The 19,698-nt window shown below is 41.6% G+C and overlaps 1 protein-coding gene across 4 annotated transcripts in view; it reads left to right on the plus strand.

Annotated features, from left to right (window-relative positions):
* Positions 1-19,698, plus strand: part of NPNT (nephronectin) — a 95,456-nt gene that overhangs the window by 64,632 nt on the left and 11,126 nt on the right. For all 4 annotated transcript variants that reach the window (XM_084855784.1, XM_084855786.1, XM_084855783.1 and 1 more), the window contains 3 exons: positions 12,810-12,905; positions 15,294-15,392; positions 19,205-19,461. In XM_084855784.1, the coding sequence (XP_084711910.1) occupies positions 12,810-12,905; positions 15,294-15,392; positions 19,205-19,461 (452 nt within the window). The remainder of the gene's footprint in view (positions 1-12,809; positions 12,906-15,293; positions 15,393-19,204; positions 19,462-19,698) is intronic.

Here is a 19,698-nt window from a genome sequence, read left to right on the forward strand (position 1 = left end):
GTGGATCTGTGCTGTAGGTAAAGCTGATAAATGCACATGCGTAATACATTGTACTTCTTGGTAGGCTGGTATAGTACATGACCGGGTTAGTTTTGTGGGCTTAAACTACAGCACACTTCAGAATTTAACTCTGAAAGATGTTCATAATCCAGTATGTAATTAAAGAAGGTCTAGACAAGCATTTCAGTGTATTCATTGTTATGAAGAATATTTAGCAATAGATTTGGGAGACAGAGAATAGAACAAGTTGTTGTGCTATAGGATATTTCTTCAACTTTATGACTGAATTAAACAAGAGATACAAAGCAGATAAAATGATGGCATTTTTGGACCCAATTCTATTTTAGAGTGCAAGCTTCCAAGAGACACAGTGCTCTTCTGCATGAATTCACGTAGCCACCCTCTGGGTATTTATTGCTAAGCAACTGCAAAAATCAAATTAAAAATAACACTTGATTCCTGTTCCATGGAATGTGCCCCCCAAAAGAGACACATTTAAAGCTCATGGTTGTAAAGATGCTCCTTGTGTGAGGAAGTCTCATTGGGAAAGCTGTATCGAGAGATATTGCATTACTCTTGTGCCAAGTTGACTTCATGCCGCAGATGACATTTGCTGGCTTGTGCATTTCAGTGTGCCTGCCAAGAAATACCCAGCACTCTGTTTCATCTTTAGCACCACGACTAAAGTTAATTATAGTGCTTGGGAGGGTATTTGGATAAGTCTTCACTCTTCAGCCTCATAAACAGTAATGTTGCTGAACTAAATGGGATGTGAGTTTTGTTATCTTACAGCAGATGGACAAGTGCATTCCTTGATGGCTTGGGGAGTGATTTTGGCTTTACTTCAGCAACCCCCAGCAATATAGCTCTTGGAGACATCTTAAAATTCTCACCTCCCTAAAATGTCAGCTTAGTTTGGTTCCTGTTCATCGGTAATATATGTGGTAGGTATGGAGTCTTGACAGGGTGAGGAGACAAAATAGTAAGATGAAGGCACAATCTGGGATCATCTAATGCTTAGGGAAATAAATAGGAATTTTGCTGTGGTCCTGTGCGACTCCTGTCCAGTGGTGCCCATACAAGCATTGATCCCAGTGAATTATGACCAGAACATTATTTCTGAGTCAACTTTACTAAAAAGTCTCTCTTTTCTTTTTAAAAAGAACATTGTGTTGTAAGCCTTTTTTAAAAAAAAACTAACATTGAGTGTAATGAATCAAAGTTAGAGAAAAATTGAAAGTAAAGTAATGCAGATAAAGGTGTTTTCAGGACTCCAGTCTGCCATTCAAGCAGTCCATACTATATTGTGCTTGTGGTACCATAATAGAAGACAGGGAACAATCGTAAGCAGGAGCACATGAGAGAGGATGCTCAGAAGAAACTTCACAATGTTTAAGGTCAGGAAGCCCCATATGCTGTAAGGGGTGTAGAACCATTTAAAGGTGGAAGACCAACTTGCTCTCCCTTCCAGGGCCACCAGGCTGGAAGATGTCAGTGGTCTTAGCCACGCCCATTGATGTCATCCCTCCTTGCTCCCTCCTTTTTTTCCATGCTGGGGGAGGCACAGAATTCTGTGCCTCCCCCAGCATGGAGAAAGGGACTCGATTTCACGTGGTGTGCAGCACCCCCAGGGACTTCACAAGTGTGAAGTGACTTGGTCTGTGCCAGGTAAGGCTAGCCATGGGTGGGGGAATGTCTGATTAATCAGGGGCATTATCTTAATCCGGATAATTTAAACCAATAAATCAATCTGATTAATCAATAAACTTTGCAGACCTGGTTTTTATAACTGATTGCTGTTTAAATACTTTATTCTGTATATCACAAAACCAAGGAAATAGAATTCTCTGGAGAGAGTTTATTACCACCTATATTCACATAAGTGATTTGGCAGGTCAGCTCTTTTCCTCATACTACTTTTCAGCACAATCCTATACATGTCTGCTCAGAAGTAAGACCCACTGAGTTCAACAACCCTTACTCCCTAGTAAGTGTGTATAGGATTACAGCCTTAATGCCAAAAACTGAACAGCCACACTTTCTGCTGGCTTCACTGTGAAATACCAGTTACTCAGCACACATACCTTGGTATTCAGAGCTATAGATATGTGCAATTTAAAACCTTAATAATCACATGTTATCCTTTAGTTGATATACATGGAATCAAAGGCACAGCTGTGTGATCTACACATGAGATTCCTATCATACTTTGGATGCTGACAGTTTGTTAAGCTTTCCTATGGCAAATCACCCTAAGGCTTTATTCTTTAAAAAAAGAAGCCCAGAACTTTTTTCTACCCAACTCCAAGCACATTTTGGGGAGGGGAGGAATGTACAGATACTGAAATACAGTTTAAATGTTAGTGTTTGGTGTATATGGGGATGGATGAGAATTTTGTTTCAGTTCCGTTTTGATTTTTTTTAAACCCTGAAATTTCCAACTTTCTCCATTGAAATAGCTTGAGATCTTTCTAAAAGATGGAATGTGAGAGAAACCGAAACTGACAGATTTGCTCATCAAGGCCCATGGTTTAGAGTGCTTTGTTCTTAAAAGTCTGAATTTGAATTCCTGTGTATTCAACCAGGTTATTGGTGCTGAATTAGTGTCACCACCTCTTTTTCCTGTCAGGCTTCTCATCTTTAACAGTTAGATGACAGGCAGGTACAACATGGTCCTCCCCGTGCTGGAAATAGCTGTACCTGTTGAATTTGGCTGGAGCAGATGGGTGAGAATTTAATTTCAGTTCATTTTTGATAAGAATTTACCAAAATTCATAAAGTTCTTCATTTCAGGAGAGAAAACTTGAAATTTTTAAAAAAATGCAAATGCAGGAGAAAGCAGAACTGACAAATTCACCCCTGTGTGTATATGATCTCACAAGGTTTTGAGGGAGGGGGGTGGGGGGAGAGAGATGACAGACCCACAGTAGATATGAATGGGGGCTGAGTTCAGTTAAGTATCCTGCTGTAGTACTGGTCGCTTCTGAAAATGTTCAGTCCCAAGTATCATTAAGGATATGACTTGGCTTTAGCCATCCACCTTTCTTTCATTCGTAGGTTTTGATTTCTAGCAAAGTGACTTCCATTATGATGTGGACTCATCCTAGACTCCGTGCCAGTCTGGGTGATACTTACCTGGCCTTGAGTCTGCCACAGCGACCCTGACCGAGACCAGGGCCATCGCACAGGGAAGGGGCATTAATCCTTTCCCTCTTTGCCATTTTCCCATTGAAAATTGACTTCAGGTGCTGCAATTTGAATTTGGTAAGAAAGTGGTGTGAGAGGAAAGGGTGAAACACCCGCACTGCAGCCCCAGTCCAGAACAGGACTCCACACACACACACGCACAGCTGCTTTCTGTTAGGTAAGAGGTACACCCAATTTTAAACACACTATTTAAATATGTTATATGAATATGTTACAAACATTGCTCGGCCCCAAATCTCCCAGAGCAGAAATTCCTCTCTGACTCTTTCCAAGATGTGCCCAGGCAAACAATGATAAGATCATTTGCAAATCCTATTATCATACTATAATAACTTATTGAGTATGGATGGACAAATCTGTCTGTTTCAGTTTCTTGCAGTTTCCCATTTTTCCAATCTTGAATTAGGTTCAGCACGAACTTTGAGATTATTTTTTTTTAAGTTTGCATGAACATCCATTAAAATTGTTCACATTTCTCATAATACATGCTTTTATGCACAATATACACAGTTTTGTAAGCAATTTTCTTGTAATGTAATTGAATGTAAATTACATTAAATGTAATGCATTTTTTATATTATTTTCCCTAATATACACATTTTTGTGTGCAGTTTTTTTCCTCGTGAATGCCATTGCAAAATTCGTAGAAGTCTGAATTTTGAAGGCAACTGAATGAATTTCCCCCCATCCCTATTATTTACACAATGCCTTCCAAAAGCAACAACAATTGCAACACATCAAGTCTGATATAGGGATGCCTGAGGAATTTGATTTATGTATTTAAATACATATTTAAATGCAGACATTTAAAACAACAGCAACACAGATTAACGTGGAAATGGGATGGAATGAGTTTATACATGAACACATGGAAAAGTGACCCTGACCAGAAATAGATTGATTCATCCATCCATATTCTCATTTGCTATCAAAGTCTTCTGAAAATAGCCAACACAAATGATTAGATCATAAAACCAGTCTGTACACCTGCTGAATCTGTTTTGACCATGAATCTTACTCAGTTGCTTGTATTTGACAGTTCCAGTCCAGTTATAGAACACCTTTGGGAATCCTCCCTAGTATAAGAGTAGTCAACCTGCCACTCACAAGATAGCCTTATCTGCCCTGCCCCAATTCTAATTTCCATAGGCTGGTCATATTCTGTGAGTTTGGGGGCCACTTCAGATTATGAACTGAAACCAAAGATAGGTACATAGCTACCATAAATACATTGTTTTCAGGAAGGCTGCATCTGTCTTGTTGCAATTAATCTTCAACCTTTTTTTGACATCCTATGGGTTAAATGAGTGCTCATGCTGTGGGGGAGCACGATCATGGTGACAGCTTCCACCCCTGACCTATGCATATTCATTAGAACATGTGTGAGGACCCCCTGCTCATGAATCAATCCATACACTGCCCTACACATAAATAGGTCAGGGGGAGAGTCTGCCCCATGATGCCACTCCCCTCGTGCATGTTCATTTAATTGAAGGGTGGGGCCCAGGGGCTAATCCCTCCCAAACCCAGTATCACAGCAATGGTGGGGCAGGGGTTGCATAAAAGGCTAGGGGGCCATGTTTTAACCCAGTTTCACATCTAAAGGGGGCTCATGTGTATGCCTAAAAGCCAACACCCACCTTCTGAGGAAGTGGCCATCTCCAAGACTGGAGGAGTAGATGCCAGCCAAGACAAAAATAAAACCAAACCAACCAAAAAGTCCTGGCATGATATTTTGAGATTCTTGCCTTGCTGATCAATGCAATTGTAGTAAGATTGTGCTGTGATGAAAGATACTTTATAACAGGGGCACATAATTCCATTTTGGAGAAGCTGGGTGGAGGTGAAGCTTAAAGGGATGGGCCAAAGGCAAAGGGGGAAGGGACAGAATGCCAGCATGTCATAGCTTAAATTTTGTCCTGCCAGTAACTAAGCCTTAGGAGAGACATTTAAGCATTTTAGAATGAGGGAAAAACTACAAAAAAGCCAGGAAACCACCAGATGGTCAGTGTGTGGGGGAAAGGGGCTGGGGCCATCTGGGGAACCCCGGAGGGCCAGTTTAGGACTCCAGAAGGGACAGTTTTGGCCTCCCGGCCTAAGGTTCTGCACCGCTGGTTTAAAAATATCATAGATTAGATATGCAAAGGCTGAAAGCTCTGCAGAGTTTTGCACTGGGCAGCACTAGTGTTTTACACAGTGTTAGGCAACCTGGTGCCCTCGAGTTATTTTGGACTACAACTCCCATCAGCCCCAGGCAGCATGGCCAATGGTAAGGGGTGTGGGAGTTGTAGTCCAAAGCATCTGGAGGGGCACCAGGTTGTCTACCCCTTGTTTAACTTATTTGATTTCAAAACGTTCGTTCTGTATCATAGTAATAATAGTAATTGTAGTAGTAATAGTATAAGTAATAAAGCGTTGTCCCAGATTCCTTTACTATCAGATGCCAGATTGATGGCCATAAGGACTAGCCCATCTTTGGTTGTGGTGCTTGTTCTGTAGAACTCACTCCCTTAGAAGATCCACCTGGTGGTCTTTGTTTGTTTTCAGTCAAGATTGTCTCCCAAAGTAGCTCATGGGATGGCCACTTAGGCATTGCCAAAAACAGGGAATGCATCACCAAAAAAGAGGGGGAAAGAGGACACAGATTTGCATGAAATATATACAAGCTATAAATGCACATTTAGAATAATTACTATAATTGAAAGAGACATATAATACATCTCACCATAGTGAGAAAGACTGCGACCTGTACGCCTGCTAAATCTGATGTCTAGATGCTAACTTTTGATAGGAAACTTCAAGGCCTTTGTTCTCCATTCATATGGTTCTTTATCATTAAAGTGGATTTGAACTGGACACTCCTTCAAATAGAAAGCAGGACACCTGGCCACCATAGCAGCCCCCAGTTATCCCCCCTCCCAAGTCACTAATACATTACTGAAGATCAATTGCCAGGGATCTTTTGGTCCCTAGTAGTTGATCACAGGTTAAATAAGTACCTGGAGGAGAAGGCTATCAGTGGATTCTAGTCCTGATGTGCTACCTCCAGTACCAGAGGCAGTAAGCTTATGTACACCACTTACTGGGAACATGAGCAGGAAGGTGCTCTTGCACTCACGCCCTGCTTGTGGGTTCCTGGTCGACAGCTGGTTGGCCACTGTGTGAACAGGATGCTGGACTAGATGGACTCGTCATCTGATCCAGCATGGCTCTTGTGTTCTTATGACAAAGCCCAGGGTACAGGCATTTCCCTCCACCAGAGAGAAGAATAGAAACTACAGAACCTGCCCTTCCAGTAAGAAATGAAATGAATGACATCTTTTTCTGAAGGTCTGTTGGAGCTGGCTAACTGAACACTCTTTTTGCTGCTATTTCATTCAATTTTTATTTTATCCCTTTTTTACTTTTTTAATTGGTGATGGGTGGTGACTTGTTTTTCTTTTTGTTTCACTGTTGGTATTTTATTTTACTGCAAACTGTCTTTTGGTATTTTATTTACTGCAGACCCTGTGGCAGCACGTAAATCTGAAAACAAAAATAAAACAGCAGGAATAAGCAATAGAAGCTCAACACCAGTGGTGTAATTAATTTTTTTGAAGCTGTAATAAACAGGATTTCCCCCCATTTATACAGAAAAGTTACACGGGGCAGGGGTACTTCCCTTAGTTTTGGAATTTTGTAGGAGGAGATGAGTCCTTGACAAACCAGCTTTTAAAGCATACAGACAACACGTGTGTGTGTGTGTGTGTGTGGAGAGAGAGAGAGAGAGAGAGAGAGAGATCCATTAACTTCAGTGGATCTGAAATTCGCTGGAAGTATATTCTGCAGTACAGGCCATCATCTATCTTCTTAATGAACATATTTCTGGCTTACTGGGGAATGTGTGACAAAGCCACTTTAATCTCTTGTATGAAGGAGTTATATCACCAATCCTGTGTGTGATTTTCTTTGATCATGCCCTCCTTTTAAAACTGCAGGAGCTAGTGACACCTTTGCGTATAATCTTTTCTTGATGACCTTGTCATCATTACAAACAATGAAGATGTGGAAGAGAGGGGTTGAGCAGAATGGCATATGCTGTCCCTGCTCCTGGTTTTCATATATTCAGTTGTACACGTGCGGCTCTGTAGAAACATTCAGCTGAATGCAACTCACAGAGGTTGAGGGCTTGGCCATTTGATGCGTTCGCATTCTCTCTTTCCCCACATTCATTTAAGATGAAATGTATGGAAAGGGCTCATCTCTACACTTGGGTAGAGGTTCACAGTGATAGCTTGTGTCCACAAGTGGGACCTGCGACAAAATGTTGGCGTGTGGAGTACTCCTGTTCAGGGTTCTAGCCAGCTTCCTATGCCTTTTCCAGGACATTCCATTCCATTGCCCCTGCCCTTCCAGTTTTTGGTTACCCCTACACACACACACACACACACACACACACACACACACAAAATAGTCATTCAACATTCTGTATCTATTGAGTCCTTGACAAACCAGCTCAGTCCTCACTGGGCATTTGGGGGGCCGGGTCCCCCCTTAGCATTGTTTTCCCCTGAAGTTTTTCTTTACCTCTGCAAACCTTGCTTTCCCAGAGTCTGCTAATACCTTCATCTTCTTGGGCATGGCTGGTGGCATTTCAGCTACAAAAGAATCCACACTGATAGAATGAATTCATTATTAGTATATACTACGAAAGCCTTCCTGGCGCACTCCAGATGTTTTGGACTTCAACTCCGATCAGCCCCAGCTAGCAGTCCAGGAGTACTGGGAGTTGTATTCCAAAACATCTGTAGGGCACCAGGCTAGCCACGGTGGCTTAGTGGTTAAGACGCTGAACTGCAGACTGGAAGGTCGGCAGGACAGCAGTTCGAGACCCGAGTGCCACGTGACGGAGTGAGCTCCTGTCTTCAGTCCCAGCTTCTGCCAACCTAGCAGTTCGAAAGCAAGAAATTGCAAGTAGATAAATAGGTACTGCCTCGGCGGGAAAGGTAACAGCGTTCCGTGCACCTCGGTGTTCAGTCATGCCGGCCACATGACCACGGAAGCGTCTTCGGACAGCGCTGGCTCTTCGGCTTAGAAACGGGGATGAGCACCGCACCCTAGAGTCGGACACGACTGGTTGGGGACACCTTTACCTTTTTTATACAAAGGTTGTGTTCTTTCTGATTCCTCTCTCTCAATGAAGTCCTAATTCAACAACCCGTTTAATCCCATGTCTGATATTTAGTGCACAGTTTTTCCTACAACATTTACTAAGCCTCTTTTTGCCACTTTGAATCATCTTTTAACTGAGACCCTTAATCATTGCTAACCACAGCACAAGCCTTTCCCAACCAAATTCAGCCACTGGCATATAGATTAAAGAATTCAAGATTAAAAGGTGGAGTGAAAAATTGGTTTTAATTAGGCTATTAAAATATTCCGCTCCCACTCCATCTCCTTGGCACTCTGGAGGGTTTTTTAAAGAGATGTTTATTTGCTTTTTGTGAAATGTTAGGACACTGGCCTAGAAAGCTATGCATTTTTACCACAACCACACCCTTCTCTCAAAGCATGTAGAAAACATCAACATTATATTTAATGAACTTAAGTAGAAATAAACATAAAATAGGAACTGATCTCCATTAGGTTTATTGTCACCCTTTCGTAATTTTTATGGATTGTTTGTATTTGGGGAAATCTTTCAGTCCCTCCCCACCAGCACCACCACATTTGTTGCAAGTTAGAATTGTGTGTTGAAATAAACTTCAATTAGTTCTGACTTCAGTTAAAAATGTGTTAGAGGGGACCAAGAATTACTGGGGACAGCACATGGAAACAGGAAGAGTTTGATATGGGGGTCAGGGGAACTTTTTCTGTCGAGGGCCACATTTCCTCCGGTAGGAACTTCTGAATTGCCAACAAAGAGGACAAAAGAAGACACTGATTTGCATAAAATTTGTATGTGCTAATTTATATGTATAGATGCAAATTTAGAAATAATTATTATAATTTAAGTGGGAATATAGTATCTATCACCATAGTGTAGAAGACTGTGACCTGCGTGCCTTGCTCAGTCTGCTGTCCAGGCGCTGTTGAAGGGCACCCAGCTCTTCCTTCTGATGGTTCTTTATCTTTTAACTGGACTTGGACTGTAGCCCTATGGAGTCCGTCTTCAGAACAGAGGACTGTCCTCTGGCAGCCCTTCAAATAGAGGACTAGCCTCTGTAAAAGAGGACACATGGCCACCCTACTTCAGGGATTGCATGCTGGTGGTGAGAGAGGCCAGAGCCAAAAGTGGGCAGGTCCACTCCCTTCTCACTCTCTCTCTTTCCCATCCCCTTCTCTCTCCCCTCCACCTCCGCCCCTCTCCACCCAGTGGGCTGCCAAGGAATGGAATGATCACTTTTGCCAGAGGTCTAAACTCATTGCTTACAGAGGGCTTTTGACATTAGGCTGGGAGCAATATGCAGCCCTAGGGCTGTAGGTTTTCCACCCCTGCTTTAAAAGAAGGGTAAGTTGTAGAAATGCAATGCATAGTTGAGTTATTTCATTTGTCATCCTTACTTTGAAAACTAAACTTTCTGCGTAGGTTAATGAGGAGCTATAATGGCCAGTAGGCATTTCAGCTTCATATTGAATGATTCAGATAATTACAACAGCATGATTACTAGATACCTGTGATTATACTGTAGTCACCATAAGCCCTCTGAAGTCTTGCTTGTTTTGTTGAGGGTGTACAAGAAATAACTTATTGATTCTTTCCCCCATAATATCCACGCAGGTTACATAGCAATAAAGAGTATGTATGGAGTATGTTTTAAGAAAGCCATATATCCCAAGAAGCATTGTGTCTCCCTTTTGCAGCACTCTTTCAGTTAGAAGTCACACATGCCAAGTCCGTTTCAAGGCACCGCCTCACCAAAGTTAATGGATTTAAGGTGCAATCCTATGCATGCTTACACAGAAGAAAGTCCTAAACTCCAGCATTCCCCAGCCAGCATGTCTGGTTGGGGAATGATGGGAGTTGTAGGACTGTTTTCTGTCTAATCATGCATAGGATTGCACCCTTAATCAGTTCTTAAGAGAGCTTTGGGGTGAATCTTTGGCATAGGACCAATACACTATTCGAGAGTGTCTTTGAATTCCTGGGCAAATGTGGAAATGAGGTAGCTTCTTCCCATTTCCTTTCCTTTCGTCCCCACCGGATCCCCCTTCTGATGTAATAAGGAGGGGTGCGGGTTTACTGCTCAACAGCGGATGGGGGAATGGGTGGAGCCATAGTTACCTGTTCTTCTAATGCGGTTCGGGAAGAGTTCAGGAACAGTCTGGCAGTGCCGCTGCTGGAAGCTTTAGTTATATTTGTGGCCAATAGGGAGAGGAGTGGCCAAAATATGAAAGAAACTTCTGACATAATAAAGGCGTTGTGTCTCTTTCTCTGTGGTGCTGCTTATGATAGCTTATGGATATACACATTGTATTGCTTATTTGCAAGTTTTGGTACAGCAAAGATAACAACAGCAACTGAGTTTTAATAGAAATAGACACAAATTTAATTCGCATGTAATGTGTAACCTATTACTCCAGGTCAAAATTGTGAACTGCAGGCCTATTTGGGTGTCTTTGTTGGGTATTTACCTCAATATTGATGATGCAATAAAACCACAAGTATTCTAAAAGCTATGGGATGCACTGATATCTGGAAACCACAAATCTGAAATGCATGGCTACTGTCACTAATGATGTGCTAGACGTCTTTTTGTCTCTGGAAAAGGAATTTTAAAGACAGCTGGAACAAGTGCAACAATCTATTTAGCTACAGTTTACAGCTGTTCTGCAGCAGCAATCCTTGTATATTGTATTTGTTGCCTAAATTTGGTACAGAGATAATGTGCTGTGACATCTTTCTAAGGACTGGCAAACACAAGAGACAATGAAGAGAATTTCCACAAGGAAAACAGACTCCTCTTCTTTTTCTCCCTTCTGTTTGAATTGTGGTAATGTGGAGAAAATCTTCTGGTTTACATTGGTGAGCCAGTACACACAAATGGCTTGATATATGGGATAGATTTGGGAACAGATGCTGCGCACCACCCGTTGGACATAGGCAGAGCAATAGGCAGGCAGAGTGAAGGATTTTCTAATAACTCCTTTATAACTAGTAGTGATGTCAGTACAGTAGATTTTAAGAACATAGGAAGAACCAGGCTGGTTCAGACCAAGGGTCCATCTAGTCCAGCATTCTGTTCACACAGTGGCCAACCAGCTGTTGACCAGCAGTCCACAAGCAGGACATGGGCACAACAGCACCCTCCCACCCATGCTCCCCAGCAACTGGTGTACATAGGCTCACTGCCTCTGGTACTGGAGGTAGCACATAGCCATCAAGACTAGTAGCCATTGATAGCCTTTTCCTCCAGAAATTTGTCTAACCCCCTTTTAAAGCCATCCAAATTGGTGGCTGTCACTACATCCTGTGGTAGCGAATTCCATAGTTTAACTATGCGCTGTGTGAAGAAGTCCTTCCTTTTATCTGTCCTAAACCTCCCACCAAAGAGCTTCATAGGATGACCCTGAGTTCTAGAATTGAGAGCGGGTATACTGAGAGAGGGTATAATTTTAAAGGGAAGGTTGCCTGCACAGGATGCTTAAATCGGTTTCAGTTTACATCATGTAAACTACCTGTAAAGTCTGTGAAAGCTAAGAGCTGTCCTCCCAGCCTAATTAGCTAAGTAAACAGTTGCCTATCAACTAACTGGATGGTTTTCCTCTGTGCCCAACAGGCTTTTACTGGACTCCTCCTTCAGGGAAGGTCCTCATGCCCCAATTTCTGACATGCATCCAATCTGGCAGACTGCCTCCCACCTCCAACTGCTTAACCCTGTGGCGGATTCTGAGATCTGTCAATTCTGGTGCTCCCTCCCCCTCCATCAAAGGCTGAGTGTTCCCACAGGGGAGGACAGGGGAGATGATCTCTGAACCTGGGCCTCCTGTTCAATAAGCTCCTGGGAAGATTCATCCCTGACTCCTAGAGAATCTTGGGGAATTTCCTCCTCCACTCTCTGTCTAGACTGGGCTTTTTCTAGCTCTGCCTTCAAATCTGACTCAGAATCTAAAACCAAACCAGGAAGCCTGGTTTGCATTCTGACACCTCCTCTCTCTTACGGTTCTCAATGTTCAAACTGGACTTGGACCGGACAGCCCTTTAAATAAACAAACAGAGGCTGCCCTTTGACAGCCCTTCAAATGGCAGACTGTCTTCTTTAAAGGAGGACATGTGACCACATGGCTATATTTTAAAATGTACGTATGATAACAACTAACTTCTCAGAGGAAACGGGAATACAAGAAAAGCACTAAACTTCTCAGTCAGAAACATTCTTTGGAGGTTTTCTTTGACTCAGCTTTGGTAGAAACTAGATATATGTTATTGCATACATTATAGAAGGGGGCCAGCTATGAATCTACATATGAAATGTGATTAAATAAACTGAATCCTCCAGGAGCACAATGCCGGAGGCATTCTCTTCTTTGTTTATATATTAAAGATGAAATTAGTCAGTGGCCTACTTCCTTATCTATTTTGTTCATTTCTTTTAAATTCCTTCCTTTCCCTTCATTCCCAGTTCCACGCCAGCCTGGAGTGAGCAATAATCTCTTTGAAACGTTTGAAATTGAAAGAGGGATTAGTGCTGATGAAGATGACGCAAATGATGATCCCGGTAATTATTGCTCTTCTCACTGGGATCTTGGATTATGGGTGGGGTGAGGTGCGGTAAAGGTGTTTTTTTTAATTTAAAATATATATATATATATATATATATTATTTGTGTGTGTGTAGAAATATTTTTATTTATTGCATTTTGAATGTGGTCCTTCAGTCAACTGGCTTGGAATCCTGTGTTCAGCCTCACCAACATTAAGTCAATTTACTTTAAAGTCACAAAGCACATTAAGGGCGTTATCACACAGGATGCTTAAATCGGTTTCAGTTTACATCATGTAAATGTAAAATGTATTGGGTGAGAATTCAGTTTATATAATTTATGATATTTGCATTCTCTTCTTGCCTCACTGGTCTCCTATCAGGAGACAGATCAGGCCTGCACCTGCTTAGTTTCAGCAACACCGGAGCATCCGGGGCTCCCACCACACACGCAGCCCCAAGAATGTACAGTTGATTAACTATCTACATTCTGTCCTGCATTCACAAGCATACGCACACAGCACATATCATGTGTGAGAATTTCAAAGGCACTTGTTCGTAGGGATGTACAGATCGTAAAAAATCTGTCCTGTCTGTGCTTTGCGGATTGTTGGGTGCCTTTCGTTCCATCTTCCGCGCATGAAAGGAATCTGAGTTTTTCATTTCCAAATTTGCACAAATTTGCGTTTGCACAAATCCCCCCAAAATAGGCATTTTCACACCTTCACCTATGGGGGATATGTGCATTTTTGGCTTATGCATTGTTCTGTAACAAAATTTGTGCAAAATTCCCGAAGGTTAGAAAAATGGTCTGCAAGTCCACAGAATCTGCCTGACAAGGGAAAGCCGGTCCACTGCGAAATCCACGGGTCAGTTTCATAAAAATCCAAACTCATTTGGTTCCATTGCGGATTTCTCTGACATCCCTACTTGTTAGTTTCACCCATGAAAATGGTCAAGGAGCACGTTAAAGATTTTATCACCATGCTCTTCATGCTGGCAATATAGATCGGTGCCATACATTTACACAGCAAACTTATTTCTGGGTGTACACTGTATTTCTCACAGCAAACACATAAGTGTTGACAAACATATCCACAGCTTTAATACTTGTGCACACAAAGGGATTGTACTTGCTGTGTAACGTATGGACCATAGTTACCAGCATTAAAGATGAACAATAGGCCATTTCTTAAATGTATTTATTTATTTCACTTTTAGACTGCCCAATAACTGGAGTTCTCTGCATGGTGCACAGGTAAATTAAAAACATAAAATGCAAACAACAGTGATAAAAACAGCACATAATAAAACCAAATTTTATTACCACACCAAAAACATGTGGCAGGCCCAGGTAGGTAGATATGGGAGGAAGTGCTTCTTATGGGGGAATGGTTGTTGTTGTTTATTCGTTCAGTCGCTTCCGACTCTTCGTGACTTCATGGACCAGCCCACGCCAGAGCTTCCTGTCGGCCGTCACCACCCCCAGCTCCCCCAAGGTCGAGTCCGTCACCTCCAGGAGGACTTTAATGAAATTCACATCCCCCCACCACCATTTTGAGCAAATAATATCTCCCTATCGAAGGGGTGGGGAACTTCAAGGGGCCTGGGAGCCATTCCCACCCTCCGTGGAACCCCCATGGCCCACATTGTTGCTGCCAGCACTGCACCATGAGCAAAAAAATCAGCAGTTTGCCATCAAATTTTGGCAGCAAACCACTAGGGAACAGTAAAAAAAGCTGCTGCTGCTGCTGCTGCTGCTGCTTCTTCTTCTTCTTCTTCTTCTTCTTATTATTATTATTATTACAGTTATATCCCAAACTTTTTTCCTCTTTCAAGGTGGCATACATGCTGCTTCCCCCTATTTTTTTCCTCACAACAACCCTGTGAAGTAAGTTAGGCTGAAAGTCAGTGACTGGCCCAAAGTCACCCAGTGAGTTTAATGGCTGGGTGGGGTCTAGAACCTGTATCTCCACTACACTACTCATTCTCAAGCTAAATTTGGACTTTTTACCACTCCATAGCGGTTTGCCACCATATTTTTGGTAGCAAACTGCCAATATTTTTTGCCACCGCAAATTTTGGCGACATGGTGGGGACTGCATGGGGGGGGCAGCTGTGCCTTGCCCGCCCCTGCTCTATGGCTTTCTAAAAGAGGTAGCTAAGGAGCACAGCGCAAAAAGCTGAATGACTGAGGACCTTCTTCCTACTGCAACCAAAGTGCTTACTCTAGCGCCCTGTTTTTGCAAATCTACGATGGCCCTAACCATACTTCCGTTTTGTTTTTCATTTTTGTCATGAACATTGACTCTAAATTCTAACCAACCATCGAGCCACTGAAACATTTACCAGCTGCAAGAGACAAGGCCTTCCTCCCATTTGACCTTTGATCTGTTCTCTGCAGGTGTTCTGGTTCACAGCTGTAACTTTGATGGTGGCCTCTGTGGGTGGATCAAGGAGAAAGATGATGATTTACACTGGGAACCTGTTAAAGACTCCTCAGGTATTTCTTGATTGCCTTGGATTTCATTTGAACCTGCCTTCTCAGCAAAGATTGAGGAGTAAGAAACATTTAGAAGCAAGCAATCAGAACAGCCAACCATTAAAAGAAATCTCTGCTTATGCTACAAGCACAAATACTTGCCCAAATTAAAAAGAAAAAGAAAAAGTCATACATTGGCTGTTGAAAGAGAATCAGGTTTTGGAAAAAAAGATATTTGGGAAAAGAGTTTCCATCTGCCCTTCCTGGCTCAACCTGGAAGGTACCCCCGAAGACAGCTGACAAGTCTGTAGAAAAAACGCAGAAGCTGTTCAGGGGTGGGACACCTTTATACGATGCACCTGTTGCCTGCTAAAGCCTTTTCTGTAAGGCTTTATCAAGGTTTTTTTTTTTCCCCTGATAGGGTTCCTGTTCCTGTAACAGCTGCAATACAGAATAGTAATTCTATAGGTGGACTATTTCCAAGTACTGAGATGAAGAAATGAAAAAAAAAACCAAACCCACCCATCAACTCCTACTAAATTTCTGTATTTCTAAATTTCACTTTGAGTTAACAACAAATTGAGATGCTGTTTTAAGGGTCTCTCCAGGTTTGTTCTTTAATCCATGACTATGACTTGGGTTAGAAATTGGAATTTTGTACCTTTTCACATTTTCCACTCATGTCAATAACACTCTCTAGAACAGTCTTCCCCAACCTGGTGCCCTCCAGATCTTTTGGACTGCAACTCTCAGCATCCCTGATAATTGCCCATGGTGGCTGGTGCTGATGGGAGTTGTAGTCTAAAATATCTGAAGGGCAACACATTGGGGAAGGCTGCTCCATGACATTGATTCCAAGTCAGCCAGGGATTATCATCAGCTGTTCTGGTTTGAATTATATTGGCTCTGATGATGAGGCAGAGGCTCAGTTAATTGGATTTGGAATCTCCATTTACAAGCTCTTAAAATGTTTTTGGACTTTAGTAGTAAACTAAAACTTAAACAGCAAACACATGCGATATCACATGTGTTTGCTGTTTTAAGTTTTTCATGCATTTTGCATTGCTTTTTAAGACAGTCTTCACTATACATATCGAATACAGAGTCTGGCATACTTCAGAGTGGACTCTCTTGCCTATTAGACAGCTATTACAGGCACAAGTATCTTGGTTTTTAAAACGCTGACGATGTTATCTGTTCCAGGGTTTTGCAAGGTAAATGTGTGTGGATCAGGACTATTTTTGGTATTAAGGGAGGCAAGTACATTTCTGAATCAAGAACCAAGTCCTCCTTTTTCTGCATCTCAGCTACTGTTCACCTCCTGGGCAGTGCACAAAGGCACCCATCGGCTATGAAAAAGGCTTCATTTATCATTAGTCCATAACTTGCTTTATTTACAAATAAGACACTGATTTTATTATATGTGCTGTACATTTTGTTTCCTCTTATTTTACTAATTATTTTACTTTTGTTAACGTCCATGTTTATGCTATGTTATGTTTGGTTATTTTGCTGGGAAAAGTTACGTTTAAAATTATTGACAACTAAAAAGATTAAAACAGAAAAGAAAAAGGAAATGAGATTAGAAACAAAAAGAGCCTGGCAGTAAGTCACTCTTTTTGTCATACCAACACACTCTTGAGAACAATACTTGGAATTTGTACTGGAACATAAAATGCTGTTGCAACATGGACATTTAGATGTACCGCTGTAGCTTTTGATCAGAGACAAAGGGATAACTATCACACACCCAGTTCTACTGTTGCTAATATGCTTTCATATAATTATTGGTAGCTGCATAACTCAGTAGGGTATTTTCAAACCTGGCACTAATCTTGTGCAATTCCCACCCCAGGGAAATCTGCCAGCATTCCTCCCTCCCTATTTTTAGAAATAGGGTGAAGACTGAATTATTTACGATGCAATATTATTGGTCTTTGCATTTTTGTTTAAAGCAAATTAAAAAGAGAATTATGGTGGGGACTTTTTGACTTGATGGGACATGCATTAGTGTCTGACAAAAAGTTTTTTTATTTGGAATGTAAGGTTATTTGCTTCTTGATTTTTTAGTATTCTGGTTTTGGTAAGTAAATGACTTTTAAAAGTCAATGTAGTTCACTTTGAGCTTCCTCACTGGATGGAAAAGACTGTGCTGAGGTGTCTGAACCATATACCATGATACAATCTAAAAATAATTTCATTGCATATTTGTTTATATTGTTGCTCATGTTATCACATTAGCACTTACTTTTAACCAACACTAGACCGTTCCTAACTGACACTGTTTTATCAAGGCAGTACACCTAAGTCCAGAAATATGTGGCCCCTTATCTAGCTACAGTATGGGCGACAGCTCACCCCATCCAGTGTTTCTGGATGGGGATGCACACGGTCATTTGCATCAAAAGACACATCCAGGCAGTGCAGTAGGGCTCTATAAGTGCAGTACAACCAAAGTATTTGCCTTGGAAGCACACATATATATTTCTGCAAGGCTGCTAACTTGCTGGATAAGGGCAATAGTTTTGTGCCTGTATTTTTCTATTGCCGCTTTCATATAAAAACTATGTATCCATTAAAGATTTTTTCCAACTTTGGAACACTTAATAAAAATGAGATCAAAATAAAGAATTCCTTATTAATATAGCGATAGGATGTTTATATGGCACAGAGCTTCATTTATCAGAGTTTTGGCTTTATCCATGAAAGGATCAGTGAAATAAGTTATTGGTATTACATGCCCTTTTGATTTTGGCTTTTCTCAATGGTGCAAGTCCTCTGGTTGTCATTTAGCAACTGATAACCTTTGAACAGATAACTTCCCAGCAATGAAGAGGCGCATGAATGACTTTGAATAAATTCCATATGTTCAGCACCAATCTGACATTATGGGAAGGGGACACCAGAGAGCACCAGGGGCCTTATTCCATATTAACAGAGTTTGGGGTGATTTTGCATGCATGTGGGAAAGGGAAACCTGGGGGTGTAACCCTGTGCACATTTACATGTGAGCGTGTGAGACACTGAATTCAATTCAGCTTTCTTCCTAGTAAACATGAACACGTTCAGGCAGTAAGTATCTTAAGGCCATGATTTCAAGCTCTGCAAAAGCTCTCCCATTTCGTCTCATTCCAACTGGTGTGTGAACATTTGGGAGTAAGCAATGGAAGATCGACTCAGTAAGTCCTACATTATTAGCTCTCTGCTGCTGTTTATTAGCTGCTGCTGCTGTGGCTCTTGAGTTGGATATTTTAATGTTGCCTGGATCCAAAGGTGCTCTTCTGCTAGTAGAAACCTGCTCATGAACGGGCTGTTTCCAAATTAGCAGAAAAGGACTATATGAGAAAAGTGGCCCTGTATCCGGAGAATTTCTTCCATTTCCACAAGCTCATTCTCAAAACGTAAGAGTTCATATGCTACAGCCTATGGCCTTTTTGTTTGTGTTTCTCTTACCTCAATGCAATGCCTAATACACTGTGGTAGAGCACTACAACAGGTCTTCAGGTCGCTTGTACAAGACGTCGCAGAACAGCACTTTCTCCTTTCACTCACGATTCTTTAGATCTAAGTCACTGTGTCTATTTTTTAAAAGGAAATCTGAATGATGTTTTATGTATTTATGTTAGCAGCCTGGTAGGCTGTATTCTGCAAGTGCAAGATAGCAATATTTTAAATAAATAAATCCAATGAATTAAGAACATTTCTCGCAGTGAAACAGCTGAAGTGTCAGAATTGGAATTGAGCTGCCAGTCACAACGTTCATATTTTAAACCTGATGGCCATGCTCATGCTCGAGAGCATTTTGAAACAAATGTTTCCTCTTCTTTTTACAGGTGGGCAGTATTTGTCTATCTCTGAACCCAAAGGAAAAGCAGGACGAGTTGCACGTTTGGTCCTTCCAGTTGGCCATTTAGCTCACGCAGGGGATCTGTGCCTGTCCTTCAGGCATAAAGTGTCTGGGCTACGTTCTGGTTTGCTTCAAGTCTTTGTAAGAAAGACTGGTGTTCATGGACCAGCAGTTTGGGGGAGGAACGGTGGTCATGGCTGGAGACAAACACAGATAACATTGCAAGGATCTGGCATCAAGAGTGTGAGTATAATTCTGGGATGCAGGAAATGGAAAAAAGAGAGAACATTTGTACAGTTCAGTCCCTAGGTGTAATACTATCCTCTCTTAAGCTGTATGTCAATTAAACTATTAAGTTTTAAAATGTGGCTGGTGATTTTGAATCCCTGAGATTCCTGGGTGCTTAGTTTGAGGTAACTTCAAAAAGCATGGTTTGCTCTGCACTTTTCTGTGACACATGCCAAAAATTAAACCTTCATC

Source organism: Heloderma suspectum, chromosome 5 (genome assembly GCF_057233095.1).
Source record: "Heloderma suspectum isolate Gila_16-S chromosome 5, 16-S_ref, whole genome shotgun sequence".
Classification (NCBI taxonomy): domain Eukaryota; kingdom Metazoa; phylum Chordata; class Lepidosauria; order Squamata; family Helodermatidae; genus Heloderma; species Heloderma suspectum.